Below are 27,178 nucleotides of genomic sequence, written 5' to 3'. Positions count from 1 at the left end.
TAAATTATAAATCAATAATCTGCATTTCCCTTTCAGAGATGACTGGCAAGAAGTATTGGACTTTTATGCAATACTGTATTCAAATTTTAGTGCTGTATTTACAGATACAGTAAAAAATGTGAATTGTGGAAAAATATTGCAGCAATGAGAGGGGAGACCCAGGCGTGGATGTTTTTTGTGTGTTTTTTTGGCATTTTTATTATGAAAAAAAAAAGTGACCAAAGGCTTGATCTTCTGCAGCTTTGGGAGATGCAAGTAACATACATCAGTGTTTTTTGTGGCCTGTTATGACACGGTTCTCTTTTAATGGGAATTTATTAGGCCTCATTGTGGCACAGAGCACATCAACACATTTGATACTCAAGGTTCATTCAATGCGATGATGTCAGTTACCTGAAACTTGAGATGAAATAAGCAAACAGATGACAAGCAGCACATTTTAGATCGTATTTCATTGCAAATGACTTACAAAGTATGCAATCAGTATTTAGCATATTTGTAAAATCAAAGTTAAATCAAAAAATACACACAACAGCCAACTGATGCTGTAATGTTTCTGAAACCAGAACAGTTCTCATCACAAAAAAAATTATATAGACATGGTTGTAAATTAGAAATATTACAAGTCACATTTGGGCCCACCTCATAACACCTAAATTCATATGGCTCTTTGACACAGCATTAATGTGCTCAAACATTTGCTCACCAGCTTTGAAAAGAGGTACATGAAGTCAACATGATGCAAAACATTTCAGTGATTTGAAGAAGAAAAAAAGGTTACTGCTTAAATTAAATCAAAGAGTTTCTCTTCACAGTTGGATTTCCCTAAATTGCCCCAAGCACTGACGCTACATGAGTGAAAATGCATGTGAGTTTCAAAAAGTGCTTGTTCCATAAACACATGACTGGCTATGTTACAAGAAATGTACAACTTTTACAGAAATTATATGAAAACAATCAGGAAAGTACAAAAACAGAACAATTACAAACATGATTGTGTTTTCTGGGCTAGTAGTGCTTTTGAAAGTAGGACACGCTGTATGAGAGCAGTCATTGTACATAACAGGGTATAGATACTTTCTAGTAAGCACATCTTTTAAGTACACTGAATTTGTTTTCTATAGCAAGAAAATATATTATTTTGTTTTTATAAAAGATAAAGTAAAAAAGCTGCATATTTTTTTTTATCTAACAGAGTAAATATAGTCAGTGTGGGGATTTGGTAAACAAAACATATTGCTGAGGCATAGCTATGTACAGCCTATGCACATATATGGGCCAACAGGGCATGGGAGCCATGTATTTATTCACTATGCATGGGCCACTGTCCCACTTTCACAGATAGAAACTGCATGTTGCAGAAGCTGCCAGCGGATTCTTTGTGATCTCTTTTGCATACAGCCATATGAGTTCTTGATTTCACTGAGAATATTTGCAGACTTTTATTAAGCAATGTTATCATATTTTATGCTGCACAAATGTTTCAAGCTTTATGATAATCCTTGCGGTACATTCCATCACCCTCATTGCCACCTCAGATGTGTATCTATCATTGGGAATCTGTGGGAAAGGCAGGAGATCAGGGTAACGGGTTCTCAGACTGTCCACGCCATATCCCTCCAAGATCTGAACATCATTTGCGAGGCCTTTCAACTGGGAGCTGTACTCCTCCACTTTCTGAGCAAGAGCAGTTGGTTTTACATCTTTGTCAGACTTTCCTCTGACTGCATAGTCAGCAGCTATTAGGGCAAGCTTTGTGGCCAGGTAGCACTTGAAACAAACCCACTCATTAGCATTTTTATGAAGATCATTGCGAGCAGCGGAGTAGTTTGCTCTGGCCTGTCTCAGCCACCTGCGGGCTTCCACAGGGTTTCCAACTGTTTTAAAGGTTGGGGGTACAAAGAAACGATGGGAGTGTGAAGACCCTGCATAGTTAGTGTAATGTTCCCTGAACTGTTGTCTTTCTGACTTGTGACTGGTTGCTTCCTGGTTCCACGACGAATAAAACCTTTGATACGAGAATTTCTCTGACTGGAAGCGGGTTGATGATGTGGAGAAGGTTCTCCTGGAAGTTCTGTCTGCATTTTGGTGATCAGCCACAGACTGTTTCTCCATGCGATTGATTTCATTTTGCAGGTGCTTAAAGACTTCTGTGGCAATGTCCAGATTCTCTGCATTTTTGTCTGGATGCCACTTGAGGTACAACCGACGGATTATCTTTTTTCTTTCTGTCTCTGGAAGCTTCCAGGCTTGTTCGACGACTGAGGTCACCTCTTTCAGAATCTCAGGTAATGCGTGAAGTTTAATCTTTTTGGGAGACTGTTTCTGAGGAGGAGGTCTAAGGTTTTCTTTTCCAGAAAAGACGGGAGGCATCATTCGTAGACCAGAGGATCGACTCTCTGGGCTTGTAGGGGTTTGCGGGGAATTAGTATCTCGGATATGGGTGCTTTCGTCTTGTCTTGAAAACTTGTACAAGTCGAGGGAACTGACTATTTTGTACTCACTGTAACCAATATCAATCTGGAAGCATTTTCCAAGGAAACTTGTGTTTTCTTCCTCCTCTCTTTCTACCTCTTGAACGATGATGGCATAGGTATAGGTGGGCTGATAGGCACCATATATGTCTCCTCCTTCAGAGTCAACAAGGTAGCCCACATATTCCCCTGGATAGAATACATTCATTGGATCCATGAGCAGTGTGTGGTGTATCTCAGCAGGTATTGGAGTTCCAGGGAGGGGTAGCTCAAGTTTTGAGGGCTCTGTTGAGTCATACTTGACACCAAGGTTGTCTAGTTTTTCAGTGATTCTGTAAATATCATTGCAGCCTAACATGGCTATCAGATATGATGTGTCAGAGATCAAATTATCTGTTGCTGACTTCAATGTCATGGCTAGTGCCAGAAGAAAGTTTATGTCTTTACTGTCTGAATGCTGGATGTAGAGATGAATTACAGATGTTCCGTACCTCTTCAAGAAAGCTAGTGTTTCACTGCGACTGTGTGGGATGGGACTGCATCCTTTCACTCTTAAAGTTGTCTGCAGTTTTTCAAAACAGGACACTTTAAGTCCCTCACAAAGTGCTTTGCACAGACGTATGGCTTTTTCTTCATTCACAAGGTATGCATTATCATTCTCATGCTTCATTATCCTGATCAAACCAGTGATGAACTGCTCTGAGGACAGCAAAAGCTGAAGGCGACCTTGCAGGGAGCAAAGAGCTCCAAACTGACACATTTTTGGAGAATCTTCATCAAGCTGCTCCTCGAGAATGCTACTCAGTAGTCTAGGTCTTAGTTTTTGTGGAAGTAGCATAATAAGCTTTGTGTGGAAAGCATGGTCTTTCCCCAGGTAACACTGGCTCATGTCCACAAGCATTTGAACCCCGACGTTACCCTGAATTCGGCTTTTGTAGTGTGGGGCATCATCAAATACCAGGGTATTGGATTTTGCAAGTCTCCCATCATGGCTTGGCAAGTAAAATATCAAATCTCTGAGGCAATCAAGATCTTTGCGAATTTCCTGTGGATCATTGTGAAGGGACTTGAACAATCCAGAGACCACCCTTTTCACAGTTCTCATTTCATTTGGGTCGAGCTGTTTTCCCTCAGAACTCCTGTAAATTCTCCACAGTACCTCAACATATTGTTTGGTTGATACAACATCCTCTGTGCCAAGAAGCTTGAACAACTGATGAAAGGTGCCGAGTTCCAGAGGTAATTTATACAAGTAGGGCTTAAAGTCAGATTCATTATCTAAATTGATGACCACTTCCTCAGGTTTCAGTAATTTCCAACCATCTTCAACCATGACAAACGTCACCCCACGTAGCAGGTAATGGAAATCTCGTTTGTCGCCACTGAGGAATTCATATGTGGACCTCAAAACTTTATTCCTCGTTTTCACCATTTCATCGTCTGGACTTGATATGTTGCAAATGTTCTTGCAGTTGCTTAAGACTTTCTCCAGAGGTGGGTCCAAGTTGACACCCAACATGTTTAGAACTAGGTCAAGCTGTTCCTGTCCACCAAGAGCACTGTCATCCTGTTCCTTTATGCTTGAAGGTGTAGCTTTTTCAGGTAGGATTGGGCAGGATGTCCACAGCAAGTGTATTATATCTGTTTGTTTGAACTTTGGGTTTACTTGAGATCCACTGAAACGAATCAGGGGCAGTGTGCCACTCATCTCTTGATACTGAGTATGAAGTTTGATGAGTTCTTTGGGAGCTCTTTCTGGACACAGAAAGGGTATCATTGACAGTTCCTTCAGAAAGGTACCCTGAAAGAGGTCGATTCTTTCGTTAAAGATATGGTTCAAAAGTACATCGACAACGATTTGCACTTTTTCTTTGGTCCAACTTTCAGTCTGGGCTTTGATGCTGACCTCCTTTGCAAACTGGAGGACTTGTTGCTGGGAGACCTCATGCTTCAGACCAATATTTCTCAGAAATGTTATCCATGAAGTCAACAACAGTGTACCATTCTTAGGTTTTGTCACTTGCTCTATTTTCCTAAAAAAGTCATTTGGAATGAAAGACTTTGCAGGTAACATAACTTCAAACACCTTTACGGTCTGATCGTAGAAAAATTTGGCTGGTCTGAGTCTGTTTGAATAGTCGTAAATGAACAACAGGCCCTGTAATTTATCATAAAGCTGATCCTTCATTTTGCAGCCTTCTTCCATTGACATAAGTCTCTCCTTCAAATAAACAATGTGTTCAACTTTGGCATCATAGGAGAGACTGTCAAACTTTGGCAGAAGATGATGGAGGTAAATTTCAAGGTCATCGATTGGCATGCAGCCAAGGAAGGCATACAGTTCTTTAAGCTGTGGATTGTCAGCAAGAAAGGCAAATGAAGATGTTTGAGTCCATTTGTCTATGTCTGCACTTGGCATGCTTTTTTCAAGAACATAATTTGCACTATAGTTTGCAATACTGATGTATCTTCCACTAACTGACTTGAAACATGGGAGGAGTTTCAGACTCTGTGCATCTTGTTGAGAAAGGTTAGGTAGATGGCAGTTGAAATACAACAGAAGAGCTTCAAAGTCCCTGTCTGTCAGGTTTGCTGTTTTGAATGCAGATGTCTGAATCATGTACTCCAGAGCTTTCAAAATGCTTGATGGATTTTCAATGTTGGCTGTTTGTTGTGCCAGGAAAGGAATGATTTGACTCTCTTTGACACATATTTTGTTCACTGCAAGCTGGATACATCCTGCTTTCATTAGAGTGTGAAAGACTTTGTCATTTTGGCCCTGTGGAAATATGGCAATGCTTATCAGACTTAGAGGTAGGAGTGCATCATGATCTGGGATGACAAGCTTCTCTCTGGCCATGAATTTTATTCCGGGTAGTAAAGCCCAGTCTTTCAGAGTGTCAAGTACTGTTTCAAAGCTGGGTTTGATGTCCGTCTGATCTTCCTTAATAGCTACATTCTCACTGATGAAGCTCCATGTGTTCTTTAGCCAGGATTCACTAGGAAAGGTATCTTTCCACTTTACAGGGATCTTTGTTCGATACTCTCTAGGTAGAACAGACCCCAGAAGGTCACTAAAACTGCTGATGTCAAAGGGTTTTGCAACTCCTGCTTTTGACAGGATGTTGCTGTACCTCATGTACAATGTATTCATAAACATATCTTTCCTAGAAGATATAAGTTCATGGTGAGCTGTCAAAAACTTTGGTCTCTTCGAGTCAAACACTTGAAGCATATTCTCCATTGTTATCAACAGTGGCAAGCCATCAATTTTGACCTCATCCACTTCTATGTCTTTGAAACAGTAGTCAACCAGGAGCTTCAAGTTATGAACCAGCTTGAAGGTAGACTGTGGGAGGCGGCAAGGGAGTTTCCCAACATGGCAACATGTGTCAGGTGATGAGAAAGTGTGCAGAAATTGGCGAACGTCACTCGGTGTTACATATGTGACTGGAATCCCTGCATCCTCCAGACAGAGGTAGAGGTTTGCTGTTTCATCACAACTATGAACCAGGTTAAAACCAATGTCAAGAAGCAAGGTTTTCAGCCTGTAGACATTTTCAGCCACAGACTTCCTTGAGGTTAAGTTATACTCTGTGTTTTTCAAGTGTTGAAGCTCATCCTGAAGCAGATTATCAAAGAAGGCTCTGCTTTTGTTCGCCGTGGATGTATTCACCCATGAGATGTAAATGACAGAGTGCATTTCGGAGTTGTCCATCTGGCCTGCTCTCACAACAGGAAGCAAACGCTTCAGATCAGCATGGATGCAGTTGTATACTGCTTTAACCAAGCAATACCAGTCTGGCTGAATGTCAAGTCTGTTGGCTGGGAAAAAAAAGAGGTATTTCCGCAGCGTGTCTTTAACAACATGAAGAGGTGTTCCTTGTAGTATACTCATGGTGGGATCGGGACCTGGAAAGTATCGGCGCTTCAGCTGAATCAGCAGCTCAACATATGCAGGAGCTATAAGTGACGTCATCAAATTGTTATTCCAATCACTTCTTACCCCTACACCATTGTCATCTCTCCATAGGTTTCTTCTAGCTGAGTCTAGGGCAAAATGTCCATTGACATGAAAAGGCAAACCAGTTTCCAGTGAAAGGGGCAAGAAGCAAAAGGCTCTGTGGGGTTTTTTGTAGTTGTGGCTTACACATGCTGCCACACCTCCACGTGGAAACAAAGTTATGTCTTCATTTTTGTGGGCTGAAACCACACTTTTGGAGACATTTTCAATGTCTGGAAAGCCAGATCTGTTGCAGATCATCCATGAGGTCATGTTTCCATCAGTGTCCTCTATATCCATCGAGTAGGTTATCTGTTGGACTGGAATAGCAGCAAGCTGCTTCTTTTTGGTAACACTGTCAATGACAGAGGCATGAAATTGTTTGCGTTTTAGTCGATCACCATCTGTTATTTTGGCTGTGACAGAGTAGAGCACTTTTAGTTCACCAGATGCATGATCTATTTGACAAACTGATATTTTCTCCATGTGGTTGAGAAACATAAGAAGCTCTGCACCATCTGTTTTCAGCTTGTCTAGGAGGTTTTGCACCATTCTGTCAGATGCAGGGACAGAACTGATCTCTGATGTTTTTGCCATCTCTATAGATCGGATGGGAAATCTGAACATTGTGCTCCGTTCTAACTTGAAATGAGCTCCCAAGTACAGATTTAGAACATCTGAAAACTGGGATCTGAAGTCAGAGTCCAAGTCTCTGAACATCCTTCCAGGACTTACAGATGTAGCTCCTGGTGCATACTGTGCATGTGGGTCAAAGATGCAGAGAATGTCATTGTTTGAGATAAAGGATGGGCAGTCAGTTATGTGATAAACAGAGTTGAATCCGATCCCATATTGACCAGTTTTGCCTGGATTGGCCTCTTTTGTTCCTCTTCCAAGGTTCTGAATACCTCGGACGTCATCCTCTGTGAATGGTTGATTGTTGTACACACAGAGGGCAGGGCCTTGCATTGGGATCCATTTATCATCAAATATTCTGTCGGTGGGGTGTGTCCTTGGATCAAATACAAAATAAATTTCTGTGGCTTTGGCATCATCTGCATTTTGAAGCAGCTCTTTCAGCATTTCCTTCTCTGATGGATAGGCATTGAGAATGCTTTTAATCCTGCTAGTGAGTTTTTCTTTCTGTCCAAACTCACTGCCAAGTGGATTGAAGCAGACGTTAGAGGCATATCTCTCGAGTGCTTTGTGACGTTTTGGGATTGCTCCAAGCTTCACAGCAACCTCTCTTGGAATGTCAGCGTGACAGTATTTCACAGAGGAATCTCTGACTTTGATCCAAGGGCAGTCATTGTAACATAATGACTTTGATGGTTGCAGTGTTAGATTGCAGTCTGGTAACAAAATCCCACCATAATTTGCTTGACAAAACTCTTGGTTTTTGTCTCGAATTAGACTCCAGATTCCTTCACTAATGATTCTGCGGCATAACTGGAAGTTTTCCTCTATTAGTGTCCTTCGTCCACACTCTTGCCTCACTGTTTCAAGAACAGCAGAGAAATCTTCAACAGTAAAGCTGGGCTGCACGCCAACATTTTCAAAAAGCTCTCGACAGCTGTTTCTGTATTTGTTTGGAAGCTGATAAAGATGGGGAGCTGCATCAAAATTCAAGTGGAATGCAACTTTGGAAGGACTGACATATGTGTTCTCCACCAAAATGGAGTTGAATCCTTTTAGGTCTCCACTTATTTTACCTCTTACATTTTCATCCTGCAGCATTTCCTCATGAAGGTATTTGTAGCAGGCATTTGTTATATTTTCCTGATACAACGTGACACCATCAAAAGACTGAGAAAGTTCCTTTAGTTGACTGATGACCAGCTCAACAGGGGGCTTCCTTATTAGACCAAGACCATCTTTCACAGCCAATGACATTGCACCACAGCCTTTAAAGGATGGTGAATTCTCATTCAGAATTGGCTTCATTAGGCAAACTGTATCCTGATGTTCAGTTGTGTAAAGCTCTCTAGGAGAGAACATTGTGGTTGGGGAAAAGCTGTTCCCATGCCATGGTAAAGAGAAGCCTGCAGGTCTTGTCAGAAATGGAAGGAACTTGATATCTTGTAGATTCTCCAGGTACTCTGTTGCAACTGGATCTCTCATCCTCAGTTTCTCATCAATGAGACTCAGTAGTATGCTGCTACGAAAGCATGCGGCTGTGTGATCGTTTTCATTAAGCTCAATGACAGAATGAGCCCGCTCAGTGAGGTCCTCCCAGCATAGGTCATCTTTCACCATGCCCAGCTGCACTAGTTTAACTAAACAGACTGGATTTACATAGTCTTTGGACGTTCCTTCAGGAAATCTTCCATCATCAGCAATGTAGAGTTTAGCAACTCTTCCCTCTGGATGGATGAGTTTGGAGGGTAAAACTAGTTCACTTTTGGGGCCAGAGCAAGGTATGCAAGGAGTGACTCTAAGAATCGATTCAAATTCTTCAAGTTTCTCATTTAGGACGTAATGCATCAGGGGATCTCTGAGCTCTTTGTCAAGCTCCTGAATGTGAGGAAAAAATACTTCTGAAAAGAACTGCTTCTCTGTCAGGGTATTTTCCATTAACTTCCCTCTACATCCAGCATCATCAAATCCTTCCTTTACCCAGTCAGGGAGCTCAACAGCACAGAGGTTTTGTGAGCCACTTTTCCTGAGGTATTTCAGAAATATCTTGAAAGCAGCAGGGCCAATGTCTGGCCTACAAAGTAAGGCGTCATCAAGGAATCTGATGTATTTGATTGACACCCATGTTTTTCCATCTGAAAAAACCTTGGCCTGCTCGCTGTCACCTCCTTTGGCTATTTCTTGGTAAATGCCCTGGCTGATCAGCACAAAGTCATCATGTACCTGACTTGGATCTGGCCATGCTGAATAGTAGCTGTACTCGAGAAGTTCTCCACTTTCAGCCAGTGAACGCAGCATTGAGAGGGCTGCTAAGTAGGCCTGGACAATGACGTGCCTCATGAACACAGAGTTCCACTGTCCTTTGGTATCAGTCTTCCAGATCTCTTTGCGATTGGAAGTGACAGCAAAGCAGCCATTGATGTGAACTGGCAGGCCTGTTTTGATTCTGAGAGGCAAGTAGCAAAACACCTCTCCAATTGGTGTTGAATTTGTTTTTACAGTCCATTTGCGATTCTCTTCCTCTGTGAGAAGAACAGCAACTCCTCCACAAGGCACCAGTCCAAGTCTTTTTCCACTGTCACTGAGGGAAAATTTGAGGGCTTCACTCACGTCCATGCATGAACAGATGAGCCAGTTGGTGACCTCGATTGCTTTTTGGGGCATTTCATCTGTCAGTCTCCGAGTTTGGACACCTTTAGCTGCCATCTCAAAGTACTGGTTGGGATCTTCCTCTGGACCTCGGAATAATGGAGAGTGCAGGTCCACAATGCGTTTGAAGACATTGTGAAACTCCTCCACCACAACACGAATGATGCAGCCAGATTTAGGAACATCAGCAGGAACTCTGTTGGTGCTTGCTACTTTCTTCATAACCTTTGCTGCAGATTTTAGGATGCTCAAGGGTCCATATGAGGCTTTGCTTGACCACACACTTTTGTTAATAGCCACCACATCTTGTGCTGCTGCTGGGTTTGGTTCCTCAAATTTCAGGTATTTCAACACCATACATCCAACATGCTGAGTGAAGAGAATGAACCTATGGCCACATATGCTGAACTCATCAACGAGGGAATAGATATCTGTGGTGTTGTAGTACAGACTGCTGATTTCACTGGATGATGCCTCTTGCTCTGTTCTGAATGGAAGTCTGAAAAGAGTACCATTGTATTTGTATGGCGAGTCTTGAGCTAAAGGCAGCTGGCAGTTAAAAACGTTAAGGAATGGTTTGAATTGATTGGGAAATTTTCTTAGCCTCTTTTGTTGTTTGCTCCAATTGATTTTGATCCCTGGATTGGACCGGTCTCGAATGTGTTTGCTGATGTGATTGATATTGGGATCAAACATGATCATGAATTCCCTGCTCATAATGATGGGGATATCAGTGATGTGGTAAACGGAGTTAAAACCCAAGCCAAACTTGCCAACTTTATCCGCTTCACATCTCTTCACTGACCCACCAAGCCGTGTGATGTTCAAAAAGTCTGTGTCTGTAAATACAGCACTGTTGAAAGACCACAGAGACGGCCCATGGCAAACAATCATGCCAGGATCAAGGAGATTTTCTCGAATGTCATTGTTTTTTCTCATGTCAATAAGGAAACTGCACTCTGTTGCACTGGCATCATCAGCATTCTGTAGGAGCTCCTTAAAGATATCTGCTACAGATGGATATTCCTCCAAGATATTTTTTATTCTTACTGTTAGAGGTTCTTGCTGGCCTGATTGTTCAAAGCCAAGATTCTCTGGGTTTATCAACCTTGTGCTCAAACATGGCACCTTCAACCATTCAGCAGTTTTCATTGGGATGTCATCATGGACCAATATAATAGGTTCTGAGGCATCTTCAAGTAAGTCATTTAAATCATCGACCTTGATGTCACAGTAGGTGCATTCATGAATGGGTTTCATTGCTAATTTGCTTGGGTTCTTGTAACAAAAGATAGGCACTTGCATATTAGTGTCCACTGGGATCTGATTATTGTAGAGCCATCTGAGGATGTTGATCAAGAGCAGAATATTGTGTTTACTTTCCTCCTTGCTAATCTCTCCTTCACATCTTTTTTGGATTGTGGCAATGACGTCAAACACATGGGCTGGGACAACCTCTTCAACTGAACCACAAAACTTGAAAAGCTTATGAAATTTTCTCATTGTTTTTGGCAGTGAGTAGAGGTAAGGCTGCAGGTCTAGATCAGGGAGGGGTTTTAAGACGGTTTGGCCAGGTGATGTGAATGTCTTTCCAGTCCACACCCAATCAAAAGGCAAGGACTTCATTGCTTCTCTTGCATCCTCAAGATGAGCCTGCATAAATCCATAAATCTCAAATAGGATCTGCTGAAACTGGTACCAATCCTCAGTGGTAAATGCTTGGGATTTATGCCAGTCATTCACAGCTTTCAAGTGCTGTAATACCTGATCCACTTGTGGCTCTATTGTAAGTTTCAGAGCCTTCTTGAAACCTGCAGAGGTGTGTTCAACCAGTGGTACTGAAGATCCCACAAGTACTGCATGGCATATTTCACACATGTCAGACAGAGAGCAGATATTGAGCGTATCTCCAATCCAAGCAAGAGAATTTGGATAAGTTAGAGGTCTTTCTTTACAGACAGGTATCCATTTTAGTTGAAGCAGTGAAGCCTGGATATCGGCTGATTTTATCAGCTTGGTTTGTTTATTAAGAATTTGCAAGAGTGTTTTTGCCTTTTTGATTACTGAGTCCCATTCAGGTTCCTCACTGCTTTGCAACTCCTCTATCTTTTTTGCCACTTTGAGGACATCTTTTTCACTGACCTGAACCTCATTTCTAAGCCCCAGTTGTCGAAGTGAATGGAGAATGTCAGGAGATTTGGTAAATGTACTTGTGGGAAACCGTGTTTTCTCCTCCTTGTAGAACAAATGCTGTAAAATCTCTAGTTCAGGGTCAAAAAGATCTGAGGCTTTTACAGATCTTCCACATGGCAACTCAATAAATTTAATAGCAGAGAGCCATCCAATTACAGATGAGTTTTCGTTCTTTAAAAATCCCAGATGCTTGAGAGCCCAAAGCATGATCTGGGTAGTTTCATCTTTTGAATAGAAGCCCTTGTCGATGTCCCGAATAATCATCTTCAGACATTCTGTTGTTTTGACTTGTTCTACGTTGAGCATCTTGATGAGACGGATTGATTCCTCATCATGGCAGGCCACAAGGTTTTCTGACAGTTTCACATCTGGTGGGTACTTTGCTCTGTGATGTAAAGCTTTTGCACCTCTCATTGATGTAAATGACGAGGTACCTTCAGAATAGGCCCCCACCTTTTCAAAGATAGAGAGATCCAGTAATGTATGTTTTTCCTTCTCAGTGATGTCAGACAGTCCTGCGAGAAATTTTCTGAGCACAATTTTCTCTTCCACTGAGAAAGTCGAGACTTGGCTAGACAACCGCTGTGTTGGTAGTCTACTTAGAATTTGCAAAAACATACCAGGAGAGCAAGGGTGGATGTAGCACTTCAGCTGAGGGTGCTGCAAACACGAGTCCAGGGTTTTTATGACAACACCTCCAAGCTTTTCCAGAATGTCAAAAAGGCTTTCAGAAACCAGAGCCTCATTGTCATCCACATGAATTATGGGTGAGGGAGTTTTGAGACGAAGAAGCTTAGCTGTGTTCATGTTGTCCTCAAGGGGCACGAGAGGGATCAAAGGCATGTCTTCAAATGTGTTTAAGTCATCAGCAAAATTGATGTAGAGATGTTTCCAAACCATTTTTAACCATGAAATTGTGGGATGCTTTAGTTCTTTGTTTCCAGGTTCCCACTCTACACTGAAGTCTCTTGTTGGCCAGGCTGTAGAGAGTATCTCCTTGATGAGTCGAGCTGATCGTTCTGGATTCAACACCTGTAGCTGAGTACAGGGTCTTCCTGTTAAAATGACAACAACAGTGGATTCAGTGTCAAATATTACCTTAGATAATGTTCATTGTTGACTGGTTCGTTTCTAAAATTGAGCAACACTTGAAATCCACATTCACAATAAAAAAAATCATTTTAATTAAAATTATGCACTAACGACATTTAAGATGCAATAGTAATGTGATCCATGCAAACAAGCTTCCACAATTCTCCTTATATCAGCATCCTGTCTGAACAGCAAATAGCTCAAACGGACTTGAACCATGCAAATCACAAAACCAATTTTAAAATAAAGTAATACGTGAATCCTACATTGGTCTAATTGATAATAGAAAAAGTTTTGACAGAAGAAAAAAACAAGGAAGAGAATAATGTGTGAGTTGTTTATTTTTCTTATCATATAGGCGAGTTAATTGTCTGCAGCCACACATTAGTTTTGGTTAATCATAAGAAGATATGTAGCACCCTTTGTAATACCTACCTGAACACCCCCAAAGAAACTGCTGCACTGTAATTTAAATGACATATTATTGGAAGATGTACATGACTCTATCTCACTGGATGAAAAATTATCATTAAAAGCTATATGTGTAAATGTGAGGATTAAGACCATAAAGGACATCAGAAAAATAATACTGAAGTTAAATAATGTAAACAACAATAATGCCATTATTTACAATGAAGCACCAAAAATATGTAGAAAATGCTATGTCTGGCCTCTAATGGTGTATTTCTGTTCCGATATTCTATGTATATTTTGATTTGACTTTTTTTGACAGACCTTTTACTCAGCATTTTATTTTCCCTGGCTCATGGACCACATGTCCAGGTCACTGTGAGGAAGTAAAATTATTGATGAATCACTATGCTTTATTCATGGGCCAGTATGAGATTACATCATTTTTCAAAGTTTCAAAGTCTTGCACAAAAATTAAAAACAAATATATTTAAAATGGTCTCATGTCTTTTCTTTAAAGCAGAAAAGCAAAAAGCATTCCTACTTCTGCTAAAATAATGCAACATATTGGTTATAAATAAATACAGAATAGACATCTGCTCAACATCTACTAAATTTTGTTGTTTTGTTGTCACCTTAAAGTGGTTTTTGCTGTCCTATCCTTTAAATAATAACACCAGAAATATAAAAAGCTAATACTGTCTGGTGAATTAGTCTCACTCTATGTTCGTAGCAACAAACAAAATGCAGAAGTCTTTTTTCAACAAGCTGATGGGCAGTGTGCAGCAACAGGTGGGGTGAGGAAGCCCTCCAGTCACTGCTACATGCCTAATGTTCACTGTCTGTTCTCTTTACTGTCATCTCCACCTGAATTATCTGGCAGCAATGTACCAGATTTAATGCACTGCTGGCACAGCTGCAGAGTAAGATAAAAATGGCCTAATAAACATCATGGTTGCAATTCACGCAGTCATCACAGTCTGAGTAAAGTCTGAGTACAAACCCATGAATCAAATAAACCAGCCACTGTTGGATTATGGATGCATGGATATAGACAGAAAAGATTTACAGTATGTTATATAGATGACTTGTAAAATAAATTTTGGTGTGTTACTACCTCTGCTTTTGGCAGCCTTCTTTAAGCTGTCCATTACTGAAGGCTTCATAGTTTCCAGTAAAAACCGATGCTCCAGTCCTGGATAGAGAGACCTTGAAATAAAGCAAAGGAAATTAGAAATCTAGTAAACAAAGAAGGAGTAATCAACACCAATTTGAAACTTTCCGTAAAAATCTTTGCTGTTTGCATGTGCATACAACAGAAACAAATATAAATGTCACTGCTTATTATTAAATCAGATTAATCTCTTATTGTTTTAGGTGAGCTAGAATTATCAAAAATGATTTTATTTTTGTCTAATGCCAGAACAATTAACTAAACATATATTATGATTATTGCATTGGTAAACAATGTGAGATCATGCGAGAAGATGAAATTATGATTTTGCATGAATATGATGGGTTAACATTTGAGTTAAATGGAGGAACCTTATCTCTAACCAAGATTTCAAGCATATTTTCTTTCTTGTGTGATTTTTAGAAAATCAAATGAAATCAGAAAGGAGGAGAAGAGTGGATCTCTCCAAACTTGGACCATCCTTGAGTACAAATTCCAGATGGCCCAAGGTGACGCATTCAACTGTACAAACAACAACATGCAAGAATAAACACGATGGGAAAAGGTTCTGTGGTCCAGAGATGAACAGGTTTTGGTTTGAAATGTGTGAATCAACCTCAGAACAAAAGCAAAAGATCTTGTTAAGATGTTGCCTGAAGCTGGTGACATTGTCATTTTCCTGTACTGACATGGGCTGAAAGGCCTTTCAGCAAGGAGGAAGCCATCGCTTTAAAAGACACGTAAAAAAAAAGCCAGATTACAGTTTGCAAATGCCCATGAGTACAGAGACTTTAATTTTTGTAGACATTTCCTAAAGTCTGGTAATGTAAGTTCAAAGTAAGATGTTTTTTACTACAATAAACATCTTTACTTTTGGAACACCGACTGAAGTACAAGTGTTGGTGTATGATGGGTGTAAACGCATCAAATTGGACCAGTGCACTTTACTAAATCGACAAGAGGCAAAGGAGGAAACATTATTGTGGAAGGAAGTTAAGACATAGGCATGTGTAGGTCAATGTCTTAGAGTGGTAATCAGAAAGCCCTGAGTTATGGAAAATCAGTGGGAAGAGCTGAAAATGTGTGTGTGCGAACAAGGAGGCCTACGAAGCTGACTCAGTTACATCAGTTCTATTAGAAGAAATGGGCCAAAACTCATGCAAACTACTCTGAAAAGGAAAGGAAACCCAAAATGTTTGATCCAAATCACAAAATGTAAAGCAAATTGTAACTCCTGGAAATATGCATATACATTTTTGGATTTGAAGATAAAACAAATGTAATCTGTAATTTTTCTGGCACTTATCAAATAGAAATCATTTAGTAATGCAAACTGAACTAAAATGTGGAATGCATTATAAAAAGGCAATGACAGTTATTAACTTGTTTTATTTAAAGTGTACTGTAAACAGTGTGCTGATTACATACACTGTACAGTATGCAAACAGTAGTTTCATCTATATATTAGGGATTAAGAGTAAGATACATCAGGTGGGTATTTGTAAAAGCTGTCATGGTTTTTGAATTTTATAAACATTCATGCTATGGATAAAGAAAAGCACCATCAAATTAAAAACATACTAATTTCTGTTTAGATAAACTGCTACACTTGCCTTTTTTACTGTGACCCTTTAAAAGAGGTTAAATCTCCTAACTTAGAGTATTAGATGTTTATCCAGACGTTTTACCTGGGGAACGCCTCAGACGCGATGTAAATGGCGTCTTTTTCACTGACAGAAGATGAAAACGATGTAAATGTTTCATTTTGGAGTGGCAGAAGCTCAAGCCCTATGAGATCACTGTAGTTGGCATCACTGAGAGCAAACTCCAGCAGCAGCAGCTTCTCCTCTGAGGAACCTTTGTGTTTGCTCTTCCTGATAGTTTGCCTCAGTAAAGAAGGGTTAACTTTCTTCATCTCAGTAGACTCAGTTATATAGGAAGCCAAAGCAAAGTCCACTGCAGCTGGCACCTTTGCTACCTGCATTCCTGAGCTTTGGAGGTAGTTGATGACCGTCTCTGAAATATAATTGTCAGTGTCGAGCTCTGAGAAGGCAGCCTGCTCCACTCCGACCCAGCTCTCACTGAGCGAATAGATCACTCGCTGCTGCAGTAGATCATGAAAGAGCGGCTGGAGAATGGGCGTCCAGCGGGACTTGACCTGTTTAGGGTCTGGCCATGCCCTGTATGTCCCTCTTGGAGACAAAGGAAAGTCTTGGTCCTTTTTTGTCTGCACTCTCTTTATAGCATCCACAATGAGAGTGAAATAAGCCTTAGGGATGACAGTTATTATAAGCAGCTCATTCCACAAGGCAGATGGATCCCTCCACTGGTCCACTTCTCGCCACTTGATGCTCCTGCGGTTGTCGGTGAGACCGAAAAAGCCGCTGACGTGAACCGGAAGCCCCGTCTCACTCTCCTCACCCGGTGGAAGAGGGAGGAAGCAGAAAGCTCGTCCTGAGAAACCAGATGTGGCACCTCCGTCCTCTTTGTTTATGACAGTTAGAGGCAAGGCAATGCCGATTGTTGGCATGAACTTCAAATCGTCCGCCAGAGAGTCCAACTCAGCACACATCCCTCTGCCTCCAACTCCATTACAAACCAGCCATGTGGTCCTCTGAGTCTCTTTAGATGTTTCATCTTGAGTCTCTATGTGAAGTTGGTAAGTGACACATGTGATGATGGAGCTGGGAACGCCATTACTGTAGCTGTCCACCGCTTGACACAGTGTCTTCAGTGCATTTGGCCTTTCTAGTTTGTCATCAGGATTCTCTGTTGCTCTGACCTCAAACAACACTCGTTCTGTACCGTCACACTCTCTGACATGCAGTGAGATCTTCTGGACACTCTTCAAGAAGAGGAGAACTGTGTCTGCATCAGCTTTGAAAGACTCAAACAGCTCCAACACCTTTTCTTTGTTGTAAATATTCCCACTGAGCTGGGAAGATTTCACACGAAGTGGGAAGCGGAACAGAGTTCCTGGAAAGCTGCCGTCCCGGATGGTATTCTCCGAAATCCCAAATATTTGAGTGTAAGGTGCAAACTGATCACCAAGCTCTGTGATCTCCTTAATGTCCGTCTTCAGATTCCAACACTGCCCAGACTCGTGCATGCCGAAAAGGGTCTGATGGGGGTCCAGCATGGCAATCTGGTCCCCACTGAAGATACTGGGAACATCTGGAACATAAGAATAAACAACAAACTTAAAAAAATGGGAAGTACATATATGTGACTTTATCAGTGAGAGCTTAAACTTTGACACAATAAAAATAGGTAAGAGGGATAAAAAGTTTGGGAACCACTGTTATAAGGAAAAATAGTATAATATATTAATTCACCTAAGAAAACTGTGGAGATTTCTATTTTATTCTAAACTAATTTTGGCTATACAAAGTAGCAAACATTTGGAAATATAAGTTATATTCCTTAATTTTCCAGCAAACTCTCACCTGTAATATGATACACAGAATTGAAGCCGATTCCAAATCGTCCAACTTTCAGCGGGTCATCTCTCTTTCTGCTTCTTGCAATCTCCTGAATCCCATTCCAGTCCTCGACAGTGAACACAGCATCGTTGTAGACATACAGCGCTGTCCCTGCAGGTTACAGCACAGATAAACTCAGGAGATTTAGAAACTGGTGAACAAAAAAATGTTTGCATGAAAGATTGCAGTGCATTATTTTAAAAGTAAGAAAAGGATTCATTTCATCAGTAGTGGTTTAGCTACAAAAGCAATACAACTCTGCTGCCAACTTCACTTCACCGGTAACTGCTAACCTTGATGCTGAGCCATGTCAGGTGACCACAGTGACTCCACTCCGTACTCTGTCTCATCGTATAAGAACTTCACTTCGGTGGCTCCAGCGTCCTCTGCATTTTGAATCAGCTCCTTCAAGATGAAGCAGAGAAGCAGTGAGAAATATCGAACAAAGGAACATTAGAGAGAAATGAGCTTTTTTAGCACTGCTTTTAAGCAAAAAGCTTTGCAGTTAAAAAAAATAAATAATTAGAGTGGATGACTCCATTTAGGACATCAAGCCTTAATATTTGGTAATGTTGCTATAGTTCACAATAAAGCTCGCAGGAGGAAATTAAACCCAAACAAGAACAGTCCTCTTTTGTTTTCCTCAAGATTGACTGTTTTTCTCGTTATAAATTCCTTGAAAGGAACACACCTATTTTTACGGGAGACTTTGAGTGAAAGTTAACCCATCACTATTATGCCTGTAATTAACAGGTAGTAGACCCATAACAACCATTAGCTGAAAGACTAAGATAGAACTACATAACAAGTCACTCATGACTCATGATTAAAGAAACACTCTGAATGGATCTGGTGTGAAATAAACAATGCATATGTAAAACACCTCATGCCCTTTGGTATATGATGCTATGACCCTATCTGAAATCAAAAATGGGATATCATTTAGTCCTTCAACATCATAGTAATCCAAAATAAGGCCAAATCCACAAACTAATGTCAAGTACATACAATATCAACCTTCCAAGGCCACATCAAACCTAAATCTGATAGAAACGCCATGGAGCTGAAAAGAAGAGAAAGTGAGAGAGAACCCAGGACATTTGATAATAGGGATCAATTGTGCAAAGAGGAATGGTCAGAGATCCCTCTCTCTGAATGCTCCAACCGGATATAGGAGGAATCTGAGTCCTCTTGGCAAAAAGAGGCTACACAAAAATGATAACAGGATGTAGGTTTTTATTTTCTTAATGCAGGATCTTGTATCCCCACTGAACATGGTATCAAATTAGAAGTTGAGCTCTTTAATCTGAGATTATGTTACTGCAATAAACATGTGTTTATTTAGGCCTATTTGCACAGTTTTTTCCAGGGATGTCAACAAATGTAAAAGTTGCTATAAATATTCAGAAGTAACCCAAAGAGTTTAAAAAATAAACTCCACTCACCTTCAGAATCTGCCCCCCTTCAGGGTATCTTCTCAGAATGTCCTTCAAAAACTCCACCAGTGGAGGTGTAGTTTGGCCAAATCTCCCTGTAACAGACCATACTGTAGGGGCTGCACAAAAGTAATGGTAGAGATAAAAATATTTAAACTTTACCTCCTCCTATAAGGCCCCGTCCCTCCAGGGTCATAGACACTTCTGGGCTTCCTGCAGGGACCAAGCTGCCAATTTGCACTCTATCATCGAGCTATAAAAGACAAAAGAAAACCTTAATTTACAAAACTAATTCAACTACAATGTTGGAAGAGAATTTTGGAGTCTGTAGACAGATGTAACGTCTAAAATATATTGTGAAAAACTATAGCAACTTAATGTAACAATAATACATTTAGAACGAACCCATTTATTTAAATGCAACGAATTAGTACAGACAGTACGAGAAGTAAGGCTGATTAATACTTTGACAAAGAGATACCATGCCACAGTAACACATGAACCACTCCCAGTGATAACTGGTTGATTTATAATTTTTTCCCGATGCGTCTTTCAGAATCAATGCACCAGCATGGCAGAAAGTCAGTATGAGGGCCCGATGCTGCAGCTGAGCGTGACTGTTCAAGGTGACACTGCTAGTCGCTGCACTCAGCACTCTTTAGCTATAATGTGCTGTAAGGGAAACCCAGCTGCACACAAAGGAAGTCCTCCATCAGCAACCTTATCATGGTGTCTGCATGCAACAATAATTACTGCATAATTCAGGACAAAGACAGATATTTAGCACGGGTCTCAAGTAAAGTGCTATCAACAAATGTGTTGTTTAAGGGCTGATGCATAGTGCCTATAGTAAGCATAGGCAAATAGCTACAATGTTTGAAGAAGCTGTTTTCATCCCAGCAATGCCCACCTATAGTTTAAAATTAGTAAAGAAGCAATTAAATGGAAAACTATCAAATAACTGTAAGCAGATGGTCCTTGCAAATATAATGAAAAATTGTGATTTACTGATATTAACAATAGATTCTTGCCTTGGATAAAGATTTCTTTATGTCTCTTAAATATTTCTACATTTTGTCACATTGCAACAATAAACTTCAATGTATTTTATCTGGATTTAATATGAAACATGTGGTTGTGAAGTGACAAATTGCAAAAAACAAAAACAAAAAAAAAACAAAACAAATATATATATATATATATATGCTTTTGCAATCCCCTAAAGTATTTGCATCTCTGTAACTTTGTTTTTTTTTTTTGTTTTTTTTTTGTTTTTTTTGAAAATGTAACTGTTAAAAAAATAAGACTGTTTTATATAATTTGAAAGCATCCACAGAGGGGCAGATGGGAAGAATAATGCCTCCTTTTAGTTTCTTCTAAGTAGAAAATCCCTCTTCGCTTAAGTAGAGCTTCAGGCATATCTTCTCCATTAGACTTCCCAATTTTTAATAACATTAGCAGAAGCAGCAAAACAACATAAATTATACACCTATATGGCACAACATCCTTATGTCCTTATAAAGGATGTTTACCATGAAAGCATTCCTATGAAGTCTAATTTTGGTAAGAAATAATACATAAAATAAAGTCAGGCTGTAGCTGGTAGGTGGGGTTTGAAGCTTTTCTTTTTACTTGCTAAGTTGGAGGGTAGAATGGACGCTGTAAAACAGGGGTCCCCAAACTACGGCCCGCGGATCCGGCCCGCCTCCACATTTCAGCTTATACATTTTTGCTCCTCATTCTCCAAATTCAGCAGATTCATCAGTCAACAGCTGGCAATCAATCAGTAGATAAAGTTCCATGGAGACCTTTGCCATTTTCAAGTCAGAGATAAGGTCAATAACAGCAAGAGAACTCAATTTGTTAAAAGTTTAAACAACAAACCATACCGTAGGGAAATTTCAAGAAGACACTTCTAACAAGAGCTGTTTGCAGTGTATGCAAATGTCAGAGCATCAAAGCAAAACATGAAAACAAAACACATGTCTAATGATTTAATGATCCATCTTGGAGAATATATGGGATTACTGGACAACAAACTAGTATTTATAAAAGGACTGTTAAAATGAAAGCTCTGTGTCCTGAATGTTGCAGCAGTCTTTTTTATAATAATGCAACCCAAGCAGATACGAATTCACTCACTATCCTCCCATTGTGAAGCAGACGCTGCTCTTTGACCGGCAGGTTCGTTTCCTCGTACAGCAGCTGTTTGACATCTTGGACGGATGTGAAGGGGGACAACTGGTAGGACCTCGGGCCGATGCACTCATGACTAACTGTCACCCGTGGCACCCTGGAAACAACAAACGCAGACAAAAGCCCCTGACATTACTAACACGGTTTGACTTATCTGAACCAATTTTGACTTGAATGCTGCCCACAAAGTAGACGATGAATTGGATGTGAAAAACGGGGCAAAATGTGTTGCCTGATGTGATCCCCCCAGTGGAGGATGTGAGTCTTAGTTACAATCAATATTGATTAAACCTAAAAGGTTGGAAGAAACATGAGCATGGTACCCATCTGTTACTGGCATTTCTAGTGTTTATATATGGTGCACGGGACAAAAAAATTCTTTTTTTTTTCACTTTACATTGTGATTGGGAGCAAAGGAGCCAATAGCCAATACAAAATAGTACATAACCGTCAACTAAAATTAAACATGTATCTTTCATATTTTTATTCTTACAAATAAAAATATGAAATGTGCATGCCTTTATTTTCAGCATACTTCCCCCCCTCCCAGAGACTTCAGATAAAAATCAAATGAAGTCAATTGCATGACTGCAAACTGTTCACAGACTCTCTGTTAAAAATAAGTGTAAAACATTTTTAAGACATAGCTGTGATTTTTCTTTAGAGGCTCCATAATAAAGGGGCTTAAACGGCATCGTAGCCCTTCTGAGTAATTCTGCAGTACTTTCAGCTGGTCTATAACAAAATAATGAAAATAACATTAACTTTTGTGGGTGTAACTTAACAAAATGTGAAAAAGTTCAAGGAGTGGGTGGGAATACAAGGCATTGTAGGGAAGTTGTTTCTGCATACATTGTACCTATGATTTATTTTTCCACTATTTTTTGTCAATGCTAAACCATTGTGCTGCAGAAGAACATTTTACACATGCAATGATTGTTGTATTATGCAAGGGTGGGTGTTTCATTTATATAAGACAAACCCGAAGTTTCCAACAGCAATAAAAGTAAATATTCTTGCTTGTCCAGCAGCAGGCTACAGGACCTATGCAGTCAAGTGCACAGTGGTGCATTCACTGGAGGAGAGTGGGTGTGGCAGCTTCTTCAGCAGAGGATGGTTCTCATCCTCCTGGGCTATTAAATCCTCTACACATATGCGTCAAGTGCAGGCCAATAAAACCACACAGGTACGATTTAAACACCCCTCCGCACCCCCCCCAAAAAAGATATAAAAATAAATAATGACACGCCGTCAATCTGCTGGTCATGTTCTGAGCATCCACTGCATGCAGTATGCTTCATAATGGCAGGAATATTTTTTCTTGAACTCACCACGGGTCTGGACAGTTTGCCATGTCGCTGCTGTTTTATGTCCCAGCTCAGACACTTTCATTGGACTATCTCCTCCGCCGGGCGCAGGGATACAGCACCGGGAAAACGGCTGCGGTGAGGCGAGAAAACCGTTATTTACGGCAACAACGCTCTCCATTCAAAACAACGCCACCAAACACACATGACAGCTTTCTTTGGAGATGTTTAGTTAATTAAAAGAACACTTGTAAAGCATTTAACAGTCGGAGACATGGAGTTGTTTATCAGCGGTATAATGCCGGTGCTGTGTTTAGCCCCTCTTTATCCCAACAAAAAACCACTCACTTGTTTCTGTCCTGTGAGCGCCGTTTGCGGTTCTTCTCCCGAACTGCTTAGACATCTGAAAGCACCACGACTTCCTAGAAACAATAACAACAATAGCAGGCGGCATAGTTAATTCCCCTTCGGTAACACCGTAACTCCTTCAAAGGCCATGTTCTAATAATAATGAATTACACAGCGCGGCTGAGAGCAAAACCACCGGAGATGAAGCAAGAGGATTCACCCCCCAGTCACTTCCGCATCGTCTTTAATCCTCCCAAGTTCATTACGATGTTACCGCTAATTTCTCTCGGCTTCTTCTGTATTGTCTAGTTACTTACGACATAACTTACGTTTAATGATCAACATTTATTTTCCTATCCCTTTAAATATTTGGATAATGGCAACATCGGATTTTTCTTTTTAACTCTAACCCATTCTTCTCAGTCCCAGTTTCACCTTAAACATAGTAATAATGAAGATAATTTGTGGCTAAATGTTGCAAAAATAAATGTTTTGGGAAAATCAATGACGATTTGAGAGCTCCAAGTTTTTTATTTTATTATGAGTTTCTGTTCTTCCATCTGCCAACTAAAAATCTAGATGCTGTAGAATGTGGATGCATGGAAATTCAAACCTGTTGTCATTTAGTTTTACATATGGAACAATAAAACAGAACTGCATTTTCTTGGATTTGGAACAGTTTGTGTAATTAACAAATAGATAAAAACACAAAGCAAGATATTACAAAATAAAAGTAAAGTGTCTTAACCAGTTTGTGTTGTACAAAGCTGTGTGGTATGGTTCTGCTCTTTACGTTGTGTTATGTCCTTCTGGCAGCAGTTGAAATGGTTCATGGACTTCCTCATTTTTAATTAGCAGAAGCAAATGTGAGGAGTTTCTGGCAATAGCCAGAGCTCATTTCTCTGTCGCAGATCCTGGACAGAGCATAAACACTCCAGTGACACTCTGCCAAGCTGAGATGTAACGTCAGCTCGCTCATTTCACAGCTCAGAGGATAGTCAAACAGAGGTAGACTTGTTTTGAATGCAACCACAGACAGAATAAACGATGGTTTGTTGGCATAACTGCTAAAAACCGAAAACAGGATCGACAAAGTAATAAACGCCAACTTAATCTGTATAATCTGCAGATAATACAGATATGTGAACTAAGTCATGTCTATAAATATGTAAATGGAAAGATTTAATAGTCAGGAAAGCTAATATTAGAATGAGGATCTGATCCCCTCCCGAGTAATCTGTAATTTGAATACCAATACATGCTATTGTTGCTTTGTCAATCATAATACCCAAATTTTTGCCTGTTGTGGAAGTCATATCAGATGTAGATTATGATATAGGGAAACTATTAGGGAACTAATCTAAAATTGCTCTATTTTAAACATCTTAACCTTTTTTAAAGATTTTATCCCCTCTTACTAAATTCTTTACTTTTAAATCAGAATGTTTCTTATTTATGCAAAGTACTGCTGGACATCGCATGCAGTAGCCGGAGCTTCTCGGGTTGCTGCATGCTGGGAGTTGTAGGCAATAAACAGGGTTCAGTCGCCAGAACACTGCAGTCAAAAAGATGCGCACACCAACTTTGTAGCTGAGACCCAGTGAGTGAAAGGTGTGCCTGTCCTCGTCATGACGCACTTTTAAAATACGAATTGAGTCAATTTTTTTATTTTTATTATTGCCTAAACTGTGTGTCACATAAACACAAAATCCACATATTTTCTGTAGCTTGGTCCATCGGTGACATCTGTTATTGATACACACTGACAGCGCATATAGATGTTTTTTGTTATTATGAACGATGAACGCACAGCAGAGATAAAATCGATCAAATCATCAGATCTGCAGTAGAAAAGTGACATCATCACATGAAAGTCAAGGATCATCTAAACGCCAGTCGACTCACAATGACATCAAGTCCAGAAGACACCTGGTCAACTGTATAAGCTATGCTTGTCAAAACGCTGCGGTAGAAATGGGATGTAGGAAAATAGCCTACGCCAAACTTACCAGAGTGCACGATTTCAGTCTCAAGGGTATTTTCTGGAGGACCCTCCCCAATACTCAGACGTATTTCCCATTAATTATTGATTGTACATCTGTGCGTTGCCGTTTGATCTGGTAATATCCTGAGCTAAGTCATCGTCTGGTGTCCTAACCTCCCAGCTGATCTCGGTGCCGCATTGGAAAGAGAAATGAATACTCACAGCTAGAAAGGCAGCAGCATCAGCACCGCATCTCTGCGCCGCGGATGTGGTCACGAGTTCCTGCTGATGACCGCAGAAAGTGCCCGATATCTGACCTGAAACTGGCGGAGAACCTAGTTTAAAGTGTAATTTCCAAGAGTCGTGGACTCGATCGTTTCACACTGCAGGTTTTTTTTATTTTTATTTTTTTATCTCACAGGTCCCTTAAAGAGACAGCTTCAAGCTCCGGTGGGGCACGCCACGCCAGCGCACGGCTGATTAATAGCTACTTGAAAAGATTAAAGACTGCAAATTGATGAGGAAATAAACAAAACAGATAAAAAAATATAAAAAAAACAATTATTGATCAAATAGCAGAAATATTGGAATTTGGTGGAACGCATGTAGCATTAGCTAGTTGCATTTATTTGTTATTTATCATTACTTATTAACATTTAAGGAGTCTGCTTTTTACAAGACATTCAATAAAAAAAAATACAAACTAGAAAAAAATGCTGTTCCTAGCGAAACAGCCGTGAGAATGCATAGTTGTAGAATGATAGCTGCAGAAAACGCAAAACACAGCAGAACAAAGCATAAGAAATAAGGGGGGAAAGCAGGATAAAGCTAAAGTCATACATGGTAGAAGTCTTTAGCTTAAGAGTGAAATTTAGCCAAAGACATAGCATGAATTAGCAGAAGCATTATTTTGAATTCAACCTGAAATATTTGAAAAGTAAAACATAGCAAAATAAATGACATAGATTAGCAGAAGCATAAATTAGTATGCAAACTGAAACAGGTGAATAGTGAAACATAACAAAAAGCATAACAGAAGCAGAAATTTGTATAAAACATGAAATACTTGAAAGAGTTGAAAAAGTAAAATATAGCAACAATAGCATAAATTAGCAGAAGCAGGAATTGGTATACAACCTGATATATTTGAAAAGAAAACACAACAAAAAAGCACAAATTACCACAAACAGCTGAATATTTTGATATATGAATTGCTAAAATTGATTAAAATGTGCAGAAGACATTTGCAGACAGTAAAACCAGTAAAAGCAGAAGACATACAGAAAGGTAGACGAGCAGAATGCTGGCACAGATAGAAACAGAGCACAAGAGAGAAATACATGGAAAGAATAGGAGAAAGTGTGACATGGCTGTACTCCAGAAGAGTTTGACAGAAAACAGAAAGACCTGTAGCAATGATAGTAATAGTTCCTTAAAGTAGACATGCGTGGCTACAGTTTAATTCATAAATTATTCCTGTACAGTTAAATATGTATGAACAGCATAATTTTGTTTGTCAAAAAGGATGGAAAGTTAAAAAATAGTCAGTTACTAAAGTGGACACTTTAGCAATTGACATCAGTTAGTGAATTCCACCATGTATTTCAATGGGACAAAAAAATTGCACAAAAGGGCAACTATTTCAAAAAGTACAATAGTGAATTTTAGCAAAAGACATAGCATAAATCTCCAGAAGAAGCTGAACGTTTTGATATATGATTTAGCACAATTAGTTGAAGTTAGTAGAAGTAGTTAACGACCTAAAAATGTGAGCAGGATCTTAATAAGTGAGA

General features: G+C 39.9%; 1 protein-coding gene across 3 annotated transcripts; it reads right to left on the bottom strand.

Annotated features, from left to right (window-relative positions):
- Nucleotides 1-184: 184 nt before the first annotated feature.
- On the bottom strand, nt 185-25,809 carry sacs (sacsin molecular chaperone). 3 transcript variants are annotated; one of them, XM_016662842.1, is made up of 12 exons: nt 25,608-25,809; nt 23,402-23,475; nt 23,078-23,186; nt 21,693-21,843; nt 19,713-19,803; nt 19,560-19,645; nt 18,408-18,519; nt 18,079-18,225; nt 16,321-17,806; nt 14,576-14,667; nt 13,483-13,509; nt 185-13,010 (listed from the first exon to the last, which is right to left on the bottom strand). In XM_016662842.1, the coding sequence occupies exons 3-12, from the start codon at nt 23,098-23,100 to the stop codon at nt 1,459-1,461; spliced, it is 13,767 nt and encodes a 4,588-aa protein (XP_016518328.1). In that variant the 5' UTR covers nt 23,101-23,186; nt 23,402-23,475; nt 25,608-25,809; the 3' UTR covers nt 185-1,458. The 3 variants fall into 3 exon arrangements, with proteins under 3 accessions (XP_016518328.1, XP_016518329.1, XP_007575983.2); XM_016662843.1 differs by lacking the exon at nt 25,608-25,809 and adding an exon at nt 25,411-25,598; XM_007575921.2 differs by lacking the exon at nt 13,483-13,509 and having other exon boundaries at nt 25,608-25,808.
- Nucleotides 25,810-27,178: the final 1,369 nt, after the last annotated feature.

Source organism: Poecilia formosa, unplaced genomic scaffold (genome assembly GCF_000485575.1).
Source record: "Poecilia formosa unplaced genomic scaffold, Poecilia_formosa-5.1.2 Scaffold392, whole genome shotgun sequence".
Lineage (NCBI taxonomy): Eukaryota > Metazoa > Chordata > Actinopteri > Cyprinodontiformes > Poeciliidae > Poecilia > Poecilia formosa.
The sequence above is the reverse complement of the archived record's forward strand: the minus strand, read 5'-3'. Positions and strand labels throughout refer to the sequence as shown.

What these genes read in the sequence shown, in the direction of transcription:
- sacs (XM_016662842.1), bottom strand. Translation starts at nt 23,100, where the DNA reads ATGGCAAACTGTCCAGACCCGTG. An exon ending in GCAAACTGTCCAGACCCGTG is followed by an intron (nt 21,844 to 23,077) that starts GTGAGTTCAAGA and finishes TGTTGTTTCCAG; the next exon opens with GGTGCCACGGGTGACAGTTA. An exon ending in ACGGGGCCTTATAGGAGGAG is followed by an intron (nt 19,646 to 19,712) that starts GTAAAGTTTAAA and finishes GGTCTGTTACAG; the next exon opens with GGAGATTTGGCCAAACTACA.